At 41.7% G+C, this 22,617-nt stretch overlaps 1 protein-coding gene across 1 annotated transcript; it reads right to left on the bottom strand.

Moving 5' to 3' along the window:
• Positions 1 to 7,984: 7,984 nt before the first annotated feature.
• ROPN1 (rhophilin associated tail protein 1) lies at positions 7,985 to 20,413 on the bottom strand. Its single transcript, XM_032406152.1, has 5 exons — positions 20,283 to 20,413; positions 16,327 to 16,444; positions 14,876 to 15,037; positions 9,197 to 9,372; positions 7,985 to 8,719 (listed from the first exon to the last, which is right to left on the bottom strand). The coding sequence occupies exons 1-5, from the start codon at positions 20,396 to 20,398 to the stop codon at positions 8,653 to 8,655; spliced, it is 639 nt and encodes a 212-aa protein (XP_032262043.1). The 5' UTR covers positions 20,399 to 20,413; the 3' UTR covers positions 7,985 to 8,652.
• Positions 20,414 to 22,617: the final 2,204 nt, after the last annotated feature.

Consider the following 22,617-nt stretch of genomic DNA (forward strand, 5'->3'; position numbering starts at 1 on the left):
TCTCTCTCTCTGTCAAATAAATAAATAAAAATCTTTAAAAACAAAACAAAACAAGATTATAGAATATTTATCCTTTGTGACTGGCTTATTTTACTTGTCTTCAAAAGTTCATCCATCTTACAGCATATGTCAAAATTCCCTTCCTTTTTAAGGCAAAATAATATTTCATTATACGTATATACCACATTTTATTTATTTGTTTATCTGTTGATGGACATTTAAGTTGCTTCCACATTTTAGCTATCATAAACATTGTTGCTGTGAACATGGGTATACCAATATTTCTGCCAGACGCTGCTTTCAATTTTGGGGGGTATATACATATAGAATACATATGGTAATTCTATTTTTAATTTTTTGAGGAACTACCATACTCTTTTCCACATGGCTGTACTGTTTTATATTCCCACCAACAGTGATACCATTCCATGTTCTCCACATTCTCCCCAACACTTATTTTCCATTTGTGTTGTTGTTGTTGTTTGTTTTTTATAGTAGCCATCCTAGTGGGTGTGAGGTGGTATCTCATTGTAATTTTTATTTTCATTTCCCTAATGATTAGTAATGTTGAATATCTTTTCATGAGCTTATTGGTCATTTATGTATCTTCTTTGGAGAAATGTCTATTCAAGACCTTTGCCCATTTTTAAATTTAAATTTTAGTTAACATACAGTGCAATATTGGTTTCTAGAGAATTCAGTGATTCATCATTTATATACAACACCCAGTGCTCATCACAACAAGTGCCCTCTTTAATACCCATCATCCATCTAGCCCATCCCCCACGCACTGCTCTCCATCAATCTCAGTTTGTTGTCTGTTGTTAAAAGGCTCTTATAGTTTGTTTCCTTCTCTCCTTTTTCCCCCCTTCCCATATGTTCATCTGTTTTATTTCTTAAATTCCACATATGAATGAGGTCATACGGTGTTTGTCTTTCTCTGACTGACTTATTTCACTTAGCATAAATACACTCGAGCTCCACCCACATCATTATAAATGGCAAGATTTCATTCTTTTCATGGCTGAGTCATATTCCATTGTGTATATATACCACATCTTCTTTATCCATTCATCAGTCGGTGGACATTGGGCTCTTTCCATAGTTTGGCTATTGCTGATAATACTGCTATAAACATCAGGGTGCAGGGGCACCTGGGTGGCTCAGTCAGTTAAGCGTCTGCCTTCCGCTCAGGTCATGATCCCGGGGTCCTGGGATCAAGCCCCACATCAGGCTCCCTGCTCAGTGGGGAGTCTGCTTCTCTGTCTCCCTCTGCCCCTCCCCATGCTTGTTCTATCTCTCTCTCTCAAATACATAAATAATCTTTAAAAAAAGAAACAAAAAAACCCCACATCGGGGTGCAGGTGCCCCTTCAGATCACTATGTTTATATCCTTTGGGTAAATACCTAGTAGTACAATTGCTGGGTTGTAGGGTAGTTCTATTTTTAACTTTTTGAGAACCTCCATATTATTCTCCAGAGTGGCTGCACCAGTTTGCATTCCCATCAACAGTCCTTTGCCCATTTTTTAACTGGGTTGTTTGTATTTATGTTGATGAGTTTTGGAGTTCTCTACATATTCTGGATATGAATATCTTATCAGATATGTGATTTGTAAATATTTTCTTCTATTCTGTGGGTTGCCTTTTTACTCTCTTGATATTGTATTTTGATGTACAAAACCTTATTTTCATGAAGTTTTCAGTTTGTCCATTTTCTCTTACTGCCTGTCTTTAGTGTCATATCTAAGAAATCAATGACAAAGCCAATGTCATGAAACTTTTGCCTTAGGCTTTCTTCCAAGATTTCTATAGTTTTAAGTCTTATATTTAGATCTTTGATCTATTTTTTAGTTAATTTTTGTGTATGGTGTCAGGTAAATATTCAACTTCATTCTTTTGCATGTAGCTATCCAATTTTCCCAGCATTATTTGTTCGGAAAACTGTCCTTTCTCCATTGAATGGTCCCTTGTCAAAAATCATTTGACAATATATATGAGGGTTTATTTCTGGACTATCAATTCCATTGGTCTGTATATTTGCCATTATCCCAGTACCACACTATTTTTATTACAGTAGCTTTGTAATAAGTTTGAAATCAGGAAGTGTGAACCATCCAGCTTTTTTGTTCTTTTTCAAGATTATATTGGTTATTCAGGGTCCCTTGAGATTCCATATGAATTTTAGGAAGAGTTTTTCTATTTCTGCAAAAACTGTCACTGGGATTATGATAGGGATTAAGCTGTAAATCTCTTTGGATAATATTGACATCTTAACAATATTAAGTATTTCAATCCATGAACATGGGGTGTGTTTGCATTTATTTATGTCTTTAATTTCTTTTATCATTGTTTTGAAGTTTTCACTGTACATCTTTCACCTCCTTGATTAAGTTAATCCTGAGTGTTTTTTTCTTTTTGAAGCCTATTGTAAATGTAATTGTTTTCTTAATTTCATTTTCAGATTGTTCCTTATTAGTTGTATAGAAATGCAACTAATTTTTGTGTGTTGACTTTGTATCCTGCTACTTTGTTGAATTCATTTATTAGTTCTAACAGTTTTTTTGGTGCAATCTTTAGGGTTTTCTACATATAAGGGCATACACTCTGTGAACAAAGATTATTTTACATCTTCCTTTCCAATTTGAATGTGTTTTATTTCTTTTTCTTGTTTTATTGCTCTGGCTTGAACTTCCAGTACTATGTTGAAGTGGTGAACATGGGCATTCTTGCATGTTCCTGATCTTAAAGGAAAAGCTTTCAGTCTTTCACCATTGAGTATGATGTTCTCTATGGGTTTTTATATATGGCTTTCATTATGTTGAAGTAGTTTCCTTCTTTTTTTTTTTTTTAAGATTTTATTTATTTATTTGAGAGAGAGTGTGTGAGTGGGAAGGAGAGGGAGAGAGAATCTGAAGCAGACTCCACACCAATTGCAGAGCCCAACACAGGACTTGATGCCACGACTGCGAGATCATGACCTGAGCTGAAACCAAGAGTTGGACGCTCAACCAACTGAGCCACTCAAATGCCTCGAAGTAGTTTCCTTCTATTTCTGTTTTCTTGAGTGTATTTATCATAAAAGGATGTTGAATTTTGTCAAAAGCTTTTTCAGCATCAGTTGAGATGATCATGTGGGTTTTTTCCCTTCATTCTGTTAATGTGGTATATTATATTGACCATTTTTCATGTGTTAAGCCGTCCTTGCATCCAAGGAATAAATCCCACTTGGTCATGGTGTATAATCCTTTTAATGTGCTACTGAAATCATTTTGCTTGTATTTTGTTGAGGATTTTTGCATCAATATTCACAAGGGGTATTGATCTATAGTTTTCTTTTCTTGTAGTGTCTTTCTTTGATATCAGAATAATCCTGGTCTTATAAAATGTATTATGAAGAGTCCTCTCCTCTTCAATTTTTTGGAAAAATTTAAGAAGAATTAATATTAGTTCTTCTTTAAATGTTTGGTAGTATTCACTAGTGAAGCCCTCAGGTCTAGTACTTATCTTTGTAAGGAGATTTTTGATTGCTGACTCAATCTCTTTATTAGATATAGGTCTATTAAGATTTTCAATTTCTTCATGATTTAATCTTGGTCTTGATTTCTGGGAATTTGTCCCATTTCATGTAGGTTATCCAATATGTTCATAATACTATCTTATAAATATTTTATTTCTGTAGAATCAGTAGTAATGTCTCCCCTTTCATTTCTGATTTTAGTAATTTCAGTCTTTTCTTTTTTTCTTAGTTCATCTAGCTAAAGGTTTATCAATTTTGTTGATCTTTTGAAGAATCATTGATTTCCCTACTGTTTTTCTATTCTTTATTTCATTTATCTCTGCTTTAATTATTATTCTTTCCTTCTGCTAGCTTCAGCTTCAGTTTTTTCTTCTTTCTTAGTTCCTTAAATTATAAAGTTAGGTGGTTAATTTGTGATCTTTTTTTTTTTAATTTTATTTATTTTAGAGAAAGAGAGAAAGAAGGCACACTTGAGCAGGGGGAGGGGTAGAGGGAGGAGAGAGAGAATCTCAAGCAGACTCTGCGCTGAGCATAGAGCCCATTGCGGGGCTCGATCTCACGACACTGAGATCATGACCTGAGCCAAAATCAAGAGTCGCATGCTTAACTGACTGAGCCATCGAAGCGCCCCAGATCTTTCTTGTTTTTTTAATGTAAGCATTTGTAGCTATAAATTTTTCCCTGAGCACTACTTTCACTGTATCCCTTAAGTTTTGGTATGTTCTGTTTGTGTTTTCTAATTTCTCTTGTGATTTCTTTTTTGATCAATTGGTTAAGAGTATGTTGTTTAATTTCTACAAATTTGTGACCTTTCCAGTTTTATTTTTGATTCTGTATATGTGTTAGATTTACTTGGTTTATTGTGTTACTTAAGTCCTGTATTTATCTTCTAGTTGTTGTATCCATTATTGAAAGTGGGGTATTCATGTCTCCAACTATTATTATATGGCTGTTTATTTCTCCCTTCAGTTCTGTCAGTTTTGCTTTATATATTTTGATGGTCTGTTATTAGGATTATTCAGGACTCACCCCTCTGAGCCTAATATGGAACTTTAGGTCTCTCTAGTGTCATGGTTAGTGACTCTGCCTGGTCTAGGCTATGTTTTATAATTTAGAGCATTGGGCCAATGGCTTTTCCCATTGCCTCACTTCTGAAGTGTGGAAGTCTCTGGTCATGTTAACCAAGCTCCAGTTTATAGAACCACCAAAGTTGCAAAGTATATGAAAATCTAAAAACACAGTTAAGATTTATAGCCAGGATAAAAGATGCAAAAATAAAGAAGCTGTAGACTGGATTATAAAATAAATGTTGGAAGAATGAGCTCAGTTCTGCTTAGGAAGATCCAAGGCTGCCCTGTTGCTTTTCCTCAAGCCATTCAGTGTCTTCTGGAATTATTAATAACCCAAGGGTTCCTAACCTTTTTTGATCATATATAATTTGGGAATTTGCTAAAAGCTTTCTATTTTTTCCCCAGAAAAATGCTAATGTGCACATTTCATATATATATACACACACATATATATATACACACATATATATGTATATGTAAATATATCTATACATATATATATATGTATAGATATGTATATATAATTATCAGAAACATTCAGGAACCTCTCCAAGGATTTCAGGTTAAGAATCCTATTCATATACCTAATTCAAAACCAACTTTTCACATGTGATTGTCCAGCTCCTTCTGTTGCAGGGCCCTGTCGATCTTGGATGTTGGTTAACTAAGGATAGTTAGAGAAACTACCTGATTGAACAGTATCACAGAGAGAGAGGGCATGAAGCACAGAGAACATGGAATTGAGCCATAATCTTTGCATTTCCCACTGAAGCTTTAAATGTATATGCAGTCTTCACTTTAATCAAAATAGCCTAATTTAGGAAAGAAAGAACCCATTTCTTTTTCTTTATAAAAATCTTGATTTTATTGCTCCCTGAATGTTTTTCTTTTTAAAGGAGAAATATAAACCATATCTTACAGGGGTCTCAGGTTAACAGCTTAACTGAGATCATCCTAGGATTCAAATATTTCTGGTCATGAGAGGAAGGCCAATGGGATGGATCTGACAAGGGTCTATTAGCAGCAAGGACCAAGAAAGCCCCTTTGGAATGATCTCATCATAAGGAAGAAACTGTTGGTTTGGGACAATGTGCCAGGTTTGAGGGTCAAGTGTGATTTGAACTCACATGGTGTCGGTCACTTATTGCCCTGCAGCCCCTACTGACTTGTGCCTGACCCAAGGAAAGAAACAACTGTGATGAAAATGCTAAACTTTTGTTTTATTAAACTCTCTGTAAGGCATTGTAGCAGATGTTGGTGGTACCCCATGCAAATGCCTTCAAAGGCTGCTTCTTGTAAACACCCATGACTTTCTACCTGAGAGCATTTTTTCTGCAGCAAAAGGAGAAATCTCAGGCCTTAAGCCAGGCAAGCTGGAAATGCCAGTAAGTCAATGCCTCTGGAAACAATCCTTAGTCAATGACAGGAAATTGGTGAGGAAGGACCCATAGCTGCTGATGAAGAGCTTCCTCATCCCTCAGGTTGGGACAATTCTTAGATGTGTTCTACCCTGTCTCCTGGAGTCCTCCAGCATGACTGCGCTTTAGGGATTAGTGGCTTGATAACACATGGTCTATTGGCTTTCTTTCCATCACTATATTACTTTTTCCTACTCCCTTTCCACTCTTCCTGGGATTGCCTCCTAAATAAACTACTTGCACTTAAATCCTTATCTCAGAGGCTGTTTCTGGGAAGAAACTACTAAAAAAGGCATTGAGCAAACAAGGCAGCCCAAGCTTGGAGTCAGACAGACCTGGATTCAAACGCCTTCTCACCAGCAGCAGTGAACAACTTAATTTCTCTAAGGCTGTTTCTTCATCTATAAAATGGGTAGAATAATATTGAGTTTACAAGGTCAGGTTGTAAAGAAAATTTAGACAATGTATGTAAAACCGTGTGCATAGGGACTGCACATAGTAAGTGCTTAATACATGTTGGTGATGATCATTTATACCGTCTTTATAAAACTGTGAATACAGCACGGTGCAGGTTGAGGCCAAAGCTGATCTTCACCTTCGGGATGACCTCTGAGGTAGGCTAATTTGGCAGATGTGCTATAGGGGCTGTCCATGAGCATCTGGGGCTAATCAGTCTCAGTGGCTTAGAGGAAGCCTTGCCACTGTGAGCCAGGGCAGGAGAGGAAAATGGTGGACATCACGTGGTGCGTTAGAAGACGAACAGGTGGCACTCCTGGTTATGCTGAGTTTCATCCGGTGGCCACAGCGCCATCAGTGACTTTGTATCTGGGTCCACTATTCACTTTGATGACTGTGGTTTCATTAGCCTCACTCTTGAGGGATTACGCTCAGGGCTACTGAGGTTTGGTTTCTAGTTTCAATCTGTTTTCTCAAACATACAAAGGCCCCTTCTGCTTCTATTACATTTATGACCTTAACTTCTTGTTTTAGGACCTTTCAAATGGGGGCTGTTCCCTCTGTGCCATGGCCCTTCACTCCCCACTCCCAGGCAAGATCATATTGGAATTCTTTGATCACAGTGAGAGAGAAACCAAGAGACTGGGGCAGGTTGAAGGATTTCTCTCATTCTCTAGCCCCAGTTAATTCCAGTGCCAGGATTCGCCTGCAGGGCTGCAGCCTTTTCCAACAGCCAAAGGTGCCCGAGTGGATATAAATGATAGGCCGCATTGGCTAAGATGGCAGACAGCAGGGGGAATTGGTTGTTGCCCAACCCCTGCAGGTGTAACCGGATGACTGGGGCGGGTAGAATGTGTTTCAGCTCTTTTTAGTACTTCACTCTAGGCCAAATTAAAGGACCTTTGGTGGCGTCCCTTCACAATATTCTTTTACTGAGTTAGACGCTAACAGATTAATTTCTCCCCAATTCAGAAGGAAGATATGTATAAAGGAAAAGGCACCCTAACATGATTCTTATACAAAAACAGCTTTCAAGAAAAAAGAGCATAATAGAGAGAAGGAATCCGGCAACCTTGGCACGCTTGGCCTGAAGAACAATAACCCCACAGCCTGTTCATCTCATCTGCTTCCTGGATGAAAGAAAAATCTTTCAGTGACCTTGTCAGAGGTCTTAAGCTCATGCAGGGCAATTCCCAAGAGGGTCCCATTACATCTGTATATGGTGTCAGAAAAATCTGCTGACATTGCCACTTCAATACTGATCTCTGTAACACGTTATGGGTACCTCTCAGAGAGATTCGCATTAAAATGATTTGAGTTCAGGGGCGCCTTGGTGGCTAAGTCAGTTAGGGGCAAGCTCAGGTCATGATCTCAGGGTTGAGAAGTTGAGCCCCAGGTCAGGCTCTATGCTAGACATGGAGCCTGCTTAAGATTCTCTCTCTCCCTCTCCCTCGGCCCCCGCCCCCCTGTGTGTGCTCTCTCTCAAAAAAAAGAAAAAGTGATTTGAGTTCATGTCTTGTCTTCATGTGAGACAGTGAGCTATCTCAGAGGGCAGAATTCCGATATGATTTATTAGTATATGCCCAGAAGCCGGCATAGTTCCTAGCTGGGGTTGCCAGGTTTAGCATGAAAACAAAAACAATACTGAAAAGCTATTGCTTATCCAAAATTCAAACTTAACTGGGTGTCCTGTGTTTTATCTGGCATCCCATTCCTCGTATATAGCTAAACTCAACAAATATTGAGTGAGTGCGTGAGTGAGTGACTAGCATCATACCAACAAATGGAGAACTAAACTGGTAAAAATATGGATTGACTATGTAGAAGATACTTCTCTGTGCTTCATAATCACAAAACATCAAAACTATGTCTGGTTAACATGCTACCTGTAAAAATCTGACAGCCTGGCTTTGACTTGAGACACATTTTCTATCCATGCTTGGTTAGAAGCACTGGTTTCACTCAGTGTCCATGTGGGAAGGATATGCATCTTCTGTTAATGTACTCGTTTTGTTCCAACAATTTTACACCTTAATTCCACACATTTCTGAGTTCATATGTTTGCCTAATTGTTTATTTGTGTGGACCAGTTGTATAAGAAAACTGACATTAGATGGTAAGTGGGGTTCAGTCATTCTGAAGCACAATCATCTCTGTTATCTTCCTTTAAAATGGCCAAAACTGTGTTTTTACTCCAGCCGAACCCTGGGGTTTTGGGTAAAGTCACTGACTTTGATTAAACCATCAGGACCAATTCTGTTTGGGAAAAACATATATCCGGGGTTAGTTCATTGAACAATCAATCTTTAAAAAGACAGTATATTAACTCTCTCACTCCGGATGAATTCTGTGTGGCTCCTGCCCTCATCGCCTTCTTTTTCTCTGACCTCTTGGCAGCCTGCTTCTCCTCCTCCAATCCTCCCCTACTAGGTGAACCTGAGCATGAGTCAGTCACCTGAAGAGCCTGCTAAGACGCAGATGCCTGGGTCCGGCCCCTGAGTTTGTGACTGGGTATTTTCAGGCGGCAGCCTGAGAAGTAGGGTTTCCAACTCATCACTGTCCTACACCGTTCTTCCCTGCCCTTTCCCCTTCTCTTTTGGGTCCTTAGTTCTTGTTCTTCACAACACTTTTCTGTCCCCAGAGCAGTATAATGTAGTAACCTCACTGTATCATGGCCTGCTAGGTTTGTTTTCCCCATATTTTTTCCCCTCTGATGGGTAACATTTTACTTACACTTCCTGTTCAATGTAGTTCAGCATTCGGCTGACATGAGAGGCAGAGATTTCCCCGTCCACCTCGGCAATATATGTGTAGAGAAACTGGAAGGTGCTAAATGGGATCCGGGGAGGTCCACTGTCATGGTCAGATGATAACACTTCGCACACTATCTTGAGAGTTTTGGCAATGGTCTATAAAGTCATAAGATAAAATGAGAAGGTCACTATTCCAAACTGAATTCCTAAGATCCGTTTAAAGATTTTATTTATTTATCTGAGAGAAGGAGAGAGAGCATGTGTGCCCACACACAGGAGCAGGGGTTGGGGGGGCAGAGGGAGAGGGAGAAGCAGACTCCCTTCTGAGCAGGGAGCACAGGTGGGGCTCGATCCCAGGACCCCGAGATCATGACCTGAGCAGAAGGCAGAGGCTTAACAGACTGAGCCACCCAGGCACCCCCACTAAGATCAGTTTAGATACAAGAAAGAAAACAAAAATATTGCTCTCATAAAATGAAGTGGGAATGATGTAATATTCTGGAAAGCTTGAATTTTTTACACCCAAACGTCATTTAATTCCATCTAAAAAATATTGATGTACTGGGTGTCTTTCTTTTTTTCCTTTCCTCTCTTTGTTGGAGTGATACTCTCAAGGAATTAAGTTTATGAATTGCTGAATACTTTAAGATATTTATTACTTTCATCAGAATGACCTCGCTAAAGGAGAATTTGATTTTACATTCTAAAAAATTAAAATTATTTCTTCTTCTTATTGCTCTCCAATCTTACCTCTGAAGAGTTGAGGTAATTAGTCTAGCTCATATGCTCCGGCGGTGCTTGGAGCAATGCCACAGTAGGGGGAAGGAGGGAGGAGAAGGGTCAGGCCCTGGGAAGACAGGAATCCCAGCTACAGGAAAAGTGATGCTGAACATTAAAACCAGTTCTTCTGAAACATGTAGCTCCATCTAATCCGAACACCTAGTATTTTATATGACATAACATTCACCTGGTTGTTGCTGGGGAAGAACTAGGAGATGATGGATGCCAGAGGTTTATGGTACAGGAGCAAGTCCTCCTTACAACGAAACTTCAACATTAAAAGATCATGTTCAGTATTAGGTGTTACTCACTTGTGCCTTTCACGTAAACCTATTCTTTATATACATTTCACAAGTGAAATGACGGGGGTAAAGGAAAGAAGTGATTTGAAGACAGGATTGTTTAGTTCTGAATTAGCAAACATAGGTCAGCACGTCTACCAGGGTAGCTGACCAAAACAGATGATGTGCAGGTTATCCTTAAACACCTTCCAGGGATCAGTGAAAAATGAGTCCTGAGGACTGAGCTGGGTGTGCCTGGATGAGGGAAAAGTCAGCTGCTGTATCTGCCCGGAAGGCCGGCCAGCATTGTTCTTCCTCTGCAGTTGCTGTGGGCTCTTCTGTTCCCTTCCTCCCCCTGAACAGAGTGGGTGTCTACAGGATGCTCCTTTAACCGGTGTGTGTTACCCAGGGCTGTAAGTGGGGATGTATCAGCAGGTATAGGAGGATGTTGAATCAACTTGGCCATCTTCCTAGAGAGACGGTTTTACCCGATGACAAATGATTTAAACATTGTTTGCATTATTAACTTCACTTGATTTAGTATTCAAATTTTGTTTCTTTACATTGATAAACATTGCTACTTTATGAGATGGAATCCTCAGTGTACGTGAATTTTAAAATGGTGAACCACAGTATGTCAAAGAGATTTGGGGCTTGCAGCGGGCCCCTTTCATTGACCCTCGCCTGCCCTTGGGAGTCCTCATGTGTAAACTGCTGTGTAGCACTGTGCCCGTGTGCCGTTCCAGGGAGGAGGGTGATGGAGGGGCACGAGCGTGACGTGAGGTCAGCGTGACAGGGGGTTTGGGGAGATCTGCACGCATGTGTGCAATGAACTCTGTCATCTCCACTCACAGCTCATCCTCTCCGCTCCCTTTCTTAACAAAATCCCCTACTGCCTTTGCTCTGCTGTTCTCTTCCTGCAGGCTCATCCAGATTGGGGTGCTGTTCAGGGCTGAACTGTGTTCACCCAAAATTCATATGCCGAAGCCCTAGCCCCAGTACCTCAGAAGGTGATTATATTTGAAGATAGGGCCATTGAAGAGATAATTAAGTTTAAGTCATTGGAGTGGGCCCTAAACCAATAGGACTGCTGTCCTTGTAAGAAGAGGAGATTAGGATGTAGAGACACCAGATACATACATCCCCAGAGGGACAGCCATGTGAAGAAATGGGGAGGGGCGCCTGGGTGGCTCAGTCCGTTAAGTGTCTGACTCCTGGTTTCTGCTCAGGTCATGATCTCAGGGTCTTGTGCTCAAGCCTCCTGTTGAGCTCAGAGCTCAGCAAAGAGTCTGCTAAAGTTTCTCCCTCTCTCTCCCTCTACCCCTCCCCACACTCACTCACACTCTTTCTCAAATAAATAAATAATTCTTAAAAAAAAAAAAGACAGAAACAAGGAGACAATGGCCATTTACAAGCCAAGGGCAATGGCCTCAGACACCTTAATCTCAGACTTCCAGCCTCCAGGACTGTGAGAAAATAAATTTCTGTTGTTTAAGCCAGCCAGTCTGGGGTACTTTGTTCCGGCAGCCCTACAAGGTAATACAGGTGCTTTCTACTCTAAACAGTATCTTTTGTTAATCATTCAAACACAAACCTTTAAGTTCTATCGTCCTCATAAAATTTTAAAATATTTTAAAATATTTTATACATGGATGAATGGATAAAGAATTCTCTGGACTAGAGCTTTTTGGAAAACTTAAATAAATCTAAAGTAAACAAGGATCTGCATTTTGTTGCACAAGATTTTTTGGTCAGATGGGGATCCACTTGATAAAGAGAGCCTGTAAGCATCTTCTGAGACTCATAAACCCAGAGGTGAAAGGCTCAGAAAGTGAATTATTTGCTAAAAAACATGTCCTTCCTTCCAGTGAACACAATCTTCCTTTTCTATAATCAGTCCCAGTGGAGCAGGAGGGAATATAAGCTAGTCTAGAGGAAGGAGTGCTGAGAGGGAAGAGGAATCCAGGTCTGCATGCCACAGTCTTTTGAATCCTGGGTGTAGACTGGGAGAGCTCAAGAAAGTCCCTGCCATTTGACGAAAGGAGGGAACTGGTTTTTCTAAATGGCACGGAGATCATGGCTGGCTGGTGAATTGGCAAAGGAAGGAGAAATTCCTGGGCTTGCCTCTAAGGATATATGGGGTTTTTAAAAAGATTTTATTCATTTATTTGAGAGAGAGAGCACGAGCAAGGGGAGCAGCAGAGGGAGAGGGAGAAGCAGGCTCCCTGCTGAGCAGGGAGCCCAATGTGGGGCTCAATCCCAGGACCCTGGGACCACGACCCGAGCCAAAGACAGATGCTTAACCGACTGAGCCACCCAGGCGCTCTAAGGATATATGGTTTAACTAGACTGCAAAGCCTCCACCAGATGTTGACACCCTCATACCCCCACATTGAAGTTCCCAGCAATAGTCAACATGAAACAGATGGGTATAATGGGCGTGGTTCCTGGATTCACAGGGCATCCTTTATTTACAGACTAGCCCTTCAGGCTGACTTCACCTCTGGGTGTTCTATGATGTTGGGATGATGAGGGGCACAGTCAGATACCTCAGGACCTCACTGTTATCCAAAGCAGACCTGAGGGTGTCTCAGTGGAAGTAGCGAAGGCAGAATAGAATCACAGAATGTTAGAGATGAAAGAACTTTATGAAACATCTAATCCAACCTCCTCGTTTTGGAAGGGAGGTAGAAAGATTCAATTCACCTCATGGTTTCCCCTCCCCAGTGGGGGAGGCAGACATACCAAAGTAAACCTAGCAGCTGCCCTGTGAACTCAGCAGAGGGAGGAGTGGAATTTAGTATTCCGTAGTCACTTTTTGTTACTGTGAGGTATGTGGACAAGGAGAGGACTCACACATCTCACAAGGTGGTGAGGGTCTGTGCAGGAGACCACTGGAGCAAGGGAGCAGATGAGGGCAACCTGAAAGGGTTCAGGGAGGCCCTCAGAACCTGCCAGAACGGCGATGAGCTGGCAGCCGGAGGGCGGGGGGTGGGCATGGACACCGTGCTGTGAGGGAGAAGAGACCCAGGACTTAGGCTGCAAGCAGCTGGGACCACACAGACAATATTTATTCCCATGAATTTCCAAGGACCAAGAGATGTGGGAAACCCATTGCTTGATGGCTCTGCGGTCCTGGAGTCACCATTTCCCTCTTACACACTCCGCGGCCATCTTGAAGAGTGGAGTCGTGTGGAAAACTCTGAGAGACTGGGCATTTACCTCAAAGCTGTTTCCGGTACTGCATCAGACTAAAATTCCTAGATTGAATTGAATCTACTTATTTTCCTACTCAACCCTCTGTGGGTAGGGTAGATCAATCAGGAAGATCAGAATTAACTACAGATAAAGTACGTTCCCACCTCCCCACCCCAGCCATCTCTGCGTGTAGTGTGAGTAAATTTGTGACTCTAGAAGAATTTAAGAAAATGTGTCCATTTTTAATTTTTCCTCCTGGACTTCCCTCAATCTTTGGGGCTATTTCCACAGAAGTGTGGTAGTGCTGGTAGACAAAACATCTGCCCAGGGTGCATTTTCCTCTCCTCTTTGGAGGAGAGCAATTTATTCATTACATCATATTACTATACAGGACAATGAAGACAAAAAGCCATGAATGGCCTCTCCTCTCCTTGTCTCTAAAGAAATGATTATAATGAAAGTTGCAGGGGAAGCCCATAGGAAAAGTTGAACTAGGTAATATTTCTCATAACTTTTGTCAGAAACAAAAATGTCAGATATGCATCCACACGTATTCAAGAAGAAAGAATAAGATGGTGTTTAGATTTGTTGACTGATTCAAACTATCTTCGTGTACCATTTGCTTTTGGCAGAGGCAATAATTTTCTCATTAACTTTCAAACTTGCGCATATTCCGGGATTTTTAAAAAACCATGTTTCTGATTCATTTTCATTTAATCTATTATAACGGTGCTCAGTAAGAGTGAGTCCATATGTAAGATGATACCTAAAGCTTTTATATGAACTGGGTGTAGTATCTTTTTCTTTAAAACAGAAACATTCCTTTTCCAATTGTAAATCAAGTCAAATTTAGAAAAGGCATGAATTTGTATGAGCATCCTACAGCCATGATGATGTCGTAACTGTAAGTCTGGAAATAGCCTCATTTCTCCTTTCCTGCTCTCTCATCTCTGATTTTTGTATCCAATTATGCTTATCAAATAGTAGTTTTCTGTAAGGCTGCACCTCTTTTAAAGGCTCCGTTGGTCTACCTTCTAGGTGTCTGGAACCCAAGTATAAGCAAATCTCCTGCAGCTGGCTCTTGGGTATCTTTAGGAATATGAGTGGAGTGGTGACGGAAATAAATCTGAGGGCAATGATTGAAATTCATAAATAATCCAGAAGCCACATTCTAGTAAATTCTCCCCAGGGTCTGATGACAGTTTCCCCCTCTTTCCTCCTCCCCCCTGCTTCTGGCTGAGGAGCAGAGGAATGACCTAATTCAGAGAGGAAGGGAAGTAGACAAGACGGGCATGCTCGTCCTCAGCCCAGGAGATGGACTGTGTGTACAAAGGTACTACTCTTCCAGGCCCATACAGAGCTTTTCCCGTAAGGAACAAAAAGCAGTAAACTTCACTTACAACTCCAAGAGAACTGCAAGCAAGAGCTAAAAACTTCAGCCACTCAATCTCCTCCGTGAAGCGGCCCACATTCATCACACTGTTAAACAGATCTGTTGGGAGACTCAGCACCTTCCACATCTGGGCCAGCTCATCTGCATGGATAATCAGTCTGCCAGCAACCTGCAGGCCAGGGGACAGACGACAGACAGAGAGGGAGGGACAGAATGAGAGAATGCCCCGAGAGACACTGCCCAGCAAGGCTGCGTTCACCCAGCACACAGCAAGGGGTCTGATGGAGGAGGGGGATCAGGGGAGGACTCTGGCAGTTCTCTCTGCAAGGGTAGAGAAATATTCAGTGTAGTGTTAAGCACGCTGAGGTATAATTCAATCATTTTAACTCTAGATGTCAAAATTATAGGGAAATAATATCTTTATATTACATTTTAATTTTTTTTTCTGCTGCTTTTATTGTCGCTGTTTTATCCCTAGGTTGCCCTATAAGGCAGATAGGGCAACCTGAAAATGTAACCAAGGGCCAGAGGACTTGTCTGAGACCCCTAATTAGTGGTGAAATTAGAACTAGATGTTAAGTCTCTTGCTTCTAGGTTCTATGGAGTTCTTTGCACTAAACTTCACATACACTCCTCATGCTTTTCCAAGAATAATATAGGATCTGTGGTCTGGATGCCTAATATTGCTTGGTCCCAGGTATGTCAGATCTCTGCCATGTCTGTTGCATAAGGTGCTTGGTGGTTAAGAGGAGAAAGGGAACAAATGGGCAGTTGTTGGCCAACAATGTGGTAAGGCCACAGATGGCCCCATGAAGCATGCACCATCCCTGGCCCTCTGATTCTAGTGAAATGCCAAGCCTCTGGGAGCAAGGTAGTTGGCTATCAGTCCTCAAATACCCCAAAGGCCTCTGTCCTGGTTTTTAAAGCAGAGTATGGTGGTGCTAAACCATACTTCCTGGGAACTGGCCAAACTACAGCTTTCTCAAGTCAGACCTTCCTCATCCATTCACTGGAAAGCTCCCAGAGTGATGTGGCAGGGAAGAGAGCCAAGAGTTTCCCTAAAAGCTAGGCTATGTTTGCACCTGGTTTAACTGGGGAACTAAATTGGCAAACTGTGATTGGCATCATATTATGGTCTTGATCAACAAGGGAGACACGGTCAAGGGACTGTAGATCTGTGCTTTTCTGGGGAGAAGGGATTAGTATTGACTTGATCCCCTGGACATTCTGCCAGCTTCAGGGAAATCTGGGATGACCCCACTAATAACTCAGCTTATAGCCTATTTCAGTATCATTCCTATTGCTCCAAGAGAAGATTTGCTTTCAATGCATGGTTTAGTGGATTTTATGATACCGAGTGGCCAGCTAGCTGGCCGGGGGCTGTGGTGGGCTTTGGCTGTAGCCACCTGGCCTCGGCATTGCCCCAGCCTCCCCCTTATGCTGTGGTACAGCCCTTACCCGAGAATGCAGGATCTTCAACAGCTCAGGTGTAAGCTCTGCCCAGTTAGACAAAGCCACTCGCTCAGACCGCTCTCTCACTGGAGGAATCTCTCCACGGGACATAGCCCCGAAATAACTACAAGAAAAAAAGTTAGGGGGTGGGGAGAACATCCTACACTCCAGTGGCCTCTGGCTGCTTTGAGGACCCCCGCCCCTTTTTCTTGAGGGAAGGGGATGGAGGAAAGAACATTTGTTAGGGGCTTCTATATGCCAGACACTTTGTTTAGTTCATTTATGTACAGGAAAAGTCTGAATGTGTTACCTGCCATTCAAAGTATAAAGAACACTTAGGGAGTAAAAAGATTTGTTTGTCTCTAAGGATGAGGAATAATCAATAAAAATTTTGGTATGGAATTCCCTGGGATTTTTTTCCCAGTCACCCCTCCCCTAAGTGTTTTATATACACACGTGTGTGTACACACACACATATACATACACATATACATATATATAATAGGATATAGAATATGTATGTATTATACATTATATAGAAGATAATATATATGACATATAATAAATATGCACGTAATACATATGTAATCCATAATATAGCAGTAATTTGTGTTTCTCCTATCATATCTATTATATAAAATACATATTATTATATAATATATAATGTGTACATACATATATGTAAATATACATATACATAGATTATATATTATATGTATTATATATATATATATAATAGGAGTTAGAAAAATATCATTGTTATTTTAAATCCCCCACTTTCCTTTACGGAAGAAGAATCCTGGTACCTAGAGGAACTATTTTTCAATCATAAAATCTTTATTTTCAGTAACATGGCTATTGACATGCTTAAAGTTGATTATTAGGTAGTGAGTAATATGTAATATGTAATCTTGGTAGTGGGTAATCTAGAAAGTGGGTAATATGTAATCTTGGTAATATGTAATATGCAATCTTGGAAAAAATTTGGAAGAGCACTAAAGTGACGTGTACAAGAAAGGGGAGGAGGGGGTTGCTCTTGGGGTGAGCTAGGAAAGGTTTCCAGCTGGAGGTCATGAGGCTTGGGCTTCAAGGGGGAAGAGAGAGAAGGTTGGCAGGGCACTGAGGGAGGCTCAGGTGAGAAGACAAGCCACGGAAGGGTTGAGACGATCTTATGTGGGGTGTATGAAGTAAAACTCTTCTCAATCTTTCCTCAAAAATTTTAATAAAATCTGCCTGCTCACTGACGCTTCGTGGAGTGGACTCTGAGTACAACGTGGAAAAAATACCGAGTCTTGTTTCAGGATTGGTATTAGATAAAAAGGGCTGGGGCACCTGGGACTCCGCTGGTTAAGCATCCGACTCTTGGATTCGGCTCAAGTCCTGATCTCATGGCTCTTGGTATTGAGCCCTGTGTTGGGCTCCTCGGTCGGCAGGAGTCTGCTTGGATATCCTCTCCCTCTCCCTCTGCCCTTCCCCCCACCCCCTCTCAAATAAATAAATCTTTTTTAAAAAAGATAAAAAGGGCTGCCTGTAGCAGGGAATGGACATAGGAGTTGACCCATGGGTCACCAATGCAATCCGGAAGGGTCTGTCTCCATCAAAAGCCTTGTTATTAACAGTCCCTGGATCACATGCTCTGCCCCTCTCTGCTTTAGTTTTCATGAATGCGTTTTTTTCATTATTTTTCTCCAGATCCAGGTAGTATAAAAAGAATAACAGAGGGAATTTTGTAGAAGCCCATATTAGGGTCAAGCCATACAATAATGGGGATAAACCACTGCCTGTCTCTGGGCCACAGAGCAATGCAGAGCTAAAGCTACAAGGACAAAACAACGCTTTCCAGGTACCCCTTGGAGGCCAGCAGCAGGGAGGGCAGAAGAAATACAGTCTGGATACCTTTTATCATGCGCGTGAGCAATTTCCACAGATCAGGGTTGGGGTTGTGGGTGCAGGGTGACAACAGGAGTGGGCTATAGAGACTTGAGTGGCATAAATAGGAGAGATAGAAACACAGCACATCATTTGACAGAAGTGACTGCCCCAGTAGAGAGTGATACTCAGCAGCAATGTCTGTGGATTTTTCAGCCAAGTTGGTGAGAGAATGTGGAAATGAGGTCGAAGTCATGGATTTAGTCCTCTGTGCGTTATTTAGCTTCATTTGCAATGAACAATTCCACGGTTATTCACGGATGTTACAAATCCGTGTGGTCACACATACCGCAGGACAAGTTTATGTCCTGCTGATGTCTGGGAGGTGATCTCTTCCCGGACAGCACATATGCAGGGAAATTCTTGCTTGTGATGAATTAAGCACATATTTTGTCTTGGAAATACTTTGTGGAGTTTCTAAAGTGCTAATGGCTTGTGAGTCTCATAAAACCATCTGATAAATGCTTTTCATGTCTGAATAGATGGAGAGTGCTCTCGGGTCATGCTCTCCTTTTACATTGTAGTTAAACTACAAACTGATTCTTCGCGGATATCTAAAAAATTTATAGCACATGATACAAAATGGGAGCAAGCAGGCTACAACAGTGGAATGTTTTCTCCCATAAATGTCAGGGACAATTGCAAGAAATGTCATTTTCCTTGTTATAAAACAGCAGCATAATAAAATGGGGGTTAAACTATTGTGTAAGTGTAAAACAAAGTCTGTCTGAGTATGCCAAAAGAAATTAGTCTTACGATGCCAAAGTGCAGTCTTGGAGAGAATATATAAAATTTAGAATGGAAAACTAAACAGTGTTCATTACTAGCAAAGCAACCCCATTATGTCCCTTTTTACGAGCACTACTGGCTTATTTTCCTTCCATCTGTAAAAGCTTCATCCTCAATACACCTCCTGCTGAAGACATTCTCCCTTCCTCCAGCCCACCAGCTAGGCTCAACTGCATTTCTGACTCCCCTTCTCCCGCTGAAAGCTACTAAGGAGGTCATCATTAAGCAGTAAAACTAGCCTGAAAATGATCCGGGAGGTATGGTTAGTTCCCAGCTGCTGCCTCAAGCCCCAGATCCCCAGTTTCAAGCGGGCATGTGTGCCTAAGAAACAATTTTCATAGCTGCGAGGCTTTCCGTGCAAAGCTGTTTCATGCCGGGCCAGCAGCGAGCCCTCGCTGGGTAAGCTCGTTCACTGAACAGCCTCTGGAGGTCGCTCCTGAAAGGGGGCACCTGAGTTTGAGCCACAGTGTTTGCAGCCCGGCCCGCGCTCCTCCTGCCCTCAGCACTCAGTGTTGCCTCCTCTCTCTGCAGAGTGCAATGTGCACCGCGTGGACGTCTACATGTTGAGGGAGCAAATGAGTTCAAAAAACACTAAATAACAATTTGCCCAAAGACAAGCTACAGTACGTCTCTGGTTGGGGCAAGAATGAGCTTGATCGGCAGTGGAGGAAGGTGTCCCAAAAAGGAGGAAGGTGTCCCAACCGCAGAGGTGAGCCCCTGGGACTGAGCGCGCACCGGCCAACCTGCGGCCTCGGCGCCTCCTCCCCGAGGCGCGCTGCTGCCCTCTAGTGGTGAGACCGGAGACCAGGCCCGGGTTCGGACCAGGGAAGGCAGGCGGGGCTGCCGAGGGGCTCCCAGCGCTTCTTTCCGCGGGGACCGGGGAGGGCGTGCAGGGACCGCACCAGGTGCGTGTGCCGCCGGGTTGTGGGACTCTAACTCCTGCTGAGCGCCCCAGGACACTCGGCCGATTGCTCTGGCGTCCTATCGCTCAGTCTGGGTCGCTTCGGGGAGGGCGACCCACCCTCACCCACTCTCACCCACCCTCACCCAGTGGGATGTATTTATGTATGGATTTTAAAGCACCAAAGCAATTCGAGAGCTGAATACAGCAAAGCTGATGCTAATCAGTCCCGACTCCCAGGCTGCAGCCATGACAACCTCCTCGGTTTTCGCGAGGACCTCCCCTCCTCCACGCCCCGCCTCCACCTCCAACGGGAACCTGGGGCTGAGGTGAGGGTACTTACTCCGCCGCCCACTGGATGAGATCCTGCGGCTGGGTCCGAATGGCGGCTTTGGTGAATTGCTTCAGCAATTCCGGCAGCTCCGGGGGGATGCATATTTGCTTATCTGTCTGAGGCATTGATTGGTCGACCTAATGGCAGGGGAAAGATGAATAAATAAATACATTGGGAATCTTTGAATCATAAAACGACAGGAATCCTCGACCCGAGGTCACCCAGCCTCTGTTTGACACTCTCCATACCGGGCAGTTCACTACCTCGCAAGGTGTACGCATTCTATTGTTAACACAATTGCAAAGTTAGAGAATGGGTTACTAATCGTTGCTTTTTGTTCTTGTAAATAATTACGCCCTTTATATAAAAACCACACAATACTTCTTCATTTAAAAAGTAGAGATCAGCAAGAAGTAAGCAAAAATATTCCCTAATGATGTCACCCCCCAAATATTGGATGTCTCCTTCCAGAATTTTTTCAATGTAAATATATATGTGCTTGTATAAATAGAAACGGGGTCATAAATATCTTCCATGTTACACACACACACACACACACTTCTTACGGCAGAGTAAATTGTAGCAAAATTTACTCTGTGAATCCTCTATTATTTGATATTAGGTTATTTCCAAATAAAAATGATCATTAAACAGCCATTTGGTGAATATCTCTCCTTACATCTGCATGTTTTTATCTTTTTTAATTGTAAAAGAGAAAACTTGTATATTTCATTCAAAAAGTTCCAGGACAAATTGAAAGAAAACATAAAAATCCATAGATGGTATACAAACAGCAGATTAAAAGATTTTGTCTGCTGTTAGTAGAAAAAAAGAGACTAGATAATCCAAAAATCCCCCCATCTTCAAAACACCTACATGTTAGACAAATCCCGGCAAACACATCTTTTAGATTAGAATGCCTTGCCGAACTTGGAAGAAAGTGAGGGAAATCCTTAAAAATGCCAAATAAATCGAGTAAAGCAGAAACCAGACTGGTAAGCAAATGAAGAAAGTAAAGGGCAAATGTAGATGCCAGGAACTTGACCCTTTCAGACAAATGAGCAGGCAAGTTGCAAACAGACCAGGTCAAAGGCCCACAAAAGGTGAACAACTAAACTGCAGGACTCTCTTACTCCCACCCCCAAATCTGAGACCCTCCAAGGTTCACACATCCTCAATATAAACAGTAAAAATATCTGCCTGTGGGCAGGGGGAAATGTGTCTACATTGTTGCTTCTTCTTGGGGGCTAGATGGTCTCCCACGAGTCTTGCCACGACCTAGGTCTAAGTTTTAGATTTATACCACTGACCTTGTTGGGAAATCCCAAGACAAGAAACTATAGTGGCCTGAGATTGGTGGTAAAGTGGCCTCAGGCTGGTAGTACTCCATTCTCATTTACTGAATGTTCTTTTATTTGAAGGAAGAAGAGTACAAAGATGTTGGTTGATTTTAGACTTTGTAAAAATTCAAGTATGCGTAGTAAAATTTCAAAAGTAATTACTATAAAAATAATATAACCAGCAAACCAGCAGAAAGGAGAAAAGGAATTAAAAACAACAACAACAACAAAACAACCCACAAGAAGACAAGAAAGGAGTGGGGAGAGCATAGGAAAAGTGGATGAACAACATGATAGAAAGGAATCCATGTATATTAGTAATCACAATAAAAATAAATGGTCTTAACGTGGCCATTAAAATGTAGAAATTGTCAGACCAGATTTTTTAAAAATCCAACTATGGGCACATCTGAAAAGACCTAAGGACACAGAAAGACTGAAAGTGAAAGGATATATGGATAAATAGGCAAATAAAACCAAAAGAAAGTTGATGTAGACATGTTGATACCAGACAGGAGATTTCAAGCAAAATGCATTATTAGGAATAAGGAGGGTCATAACGATAAAAGCTTCAATTCATTGAGAACACAACGCAGTTCTCAGTGAGTATGCTGCAGACATCACTATGGGTGAATCTAGCAATGCTGGATGGAAAGGAAATATACTGTGTAGGGTTACATATACATGTTATTTATTTATTTAGAGAGCAAGTGTGGGGAGGGGCAGAGGGAGAGGAAGAGAGAGAATCTCAAGCAGACTCCCCTAAGGACAGAGCTTGATGCAGGGCTCAATCCCATGACCCTGAGATCGTGACCTGGGCCAAAATCAAGAGTCAGACACGTAACTGACTGAGCCACCCAGGTTCCCCTATGCATTTTATTTTCTAGGTATGAAATATTTCACAATTTAAAAGTTACCATTACAAATTGATTGTTTCTGGGAACTTTTCAATCCATTTTATCTAGCAAAGGGCTCATATTTTTGCTCATACTGTCTGGAAATAT

Source organism: Phoca vitulina, unplaced genomic scaffold, assembly GCF_004348235.1.
Source record: "Phoca vitulina isolate PV1807 unplaced genomic scaffold, GSC_HSeal_1.0 scaffold8, whole genome shotgun sequence".
Lineage (NCBI taxonomy): Eukaryota > Metazoa > Chordata > Mammalia > Carnivora > Phocidae > Phoca > Phoca vitulina.

Bases quoted from the DNA above. Each gene is read 5' to 3' on its own strand.
- ROPN1 (XM_032406152.1), bottom strand. From the start codon at position 20,398: ATGCCTCAGACAGATAAGCAAATATGCATCCCCCCGGAGCTGCCGGAA. The intron at 9,373-14,875 runs GTAAGTGAAGTT...ATGACTTTATAG, and splicing joins CTTGCAGTTCTCTTGGAGTT to ACCATTGCCAAAACTCTCAA. The intron at 8,720-9,196 runs GTAAGTAAAATG...TTTCCCAAACAG, and splicing joins AACTACATTGAACAGGAAGT to AATTGGTCCTGATGGTTTAA.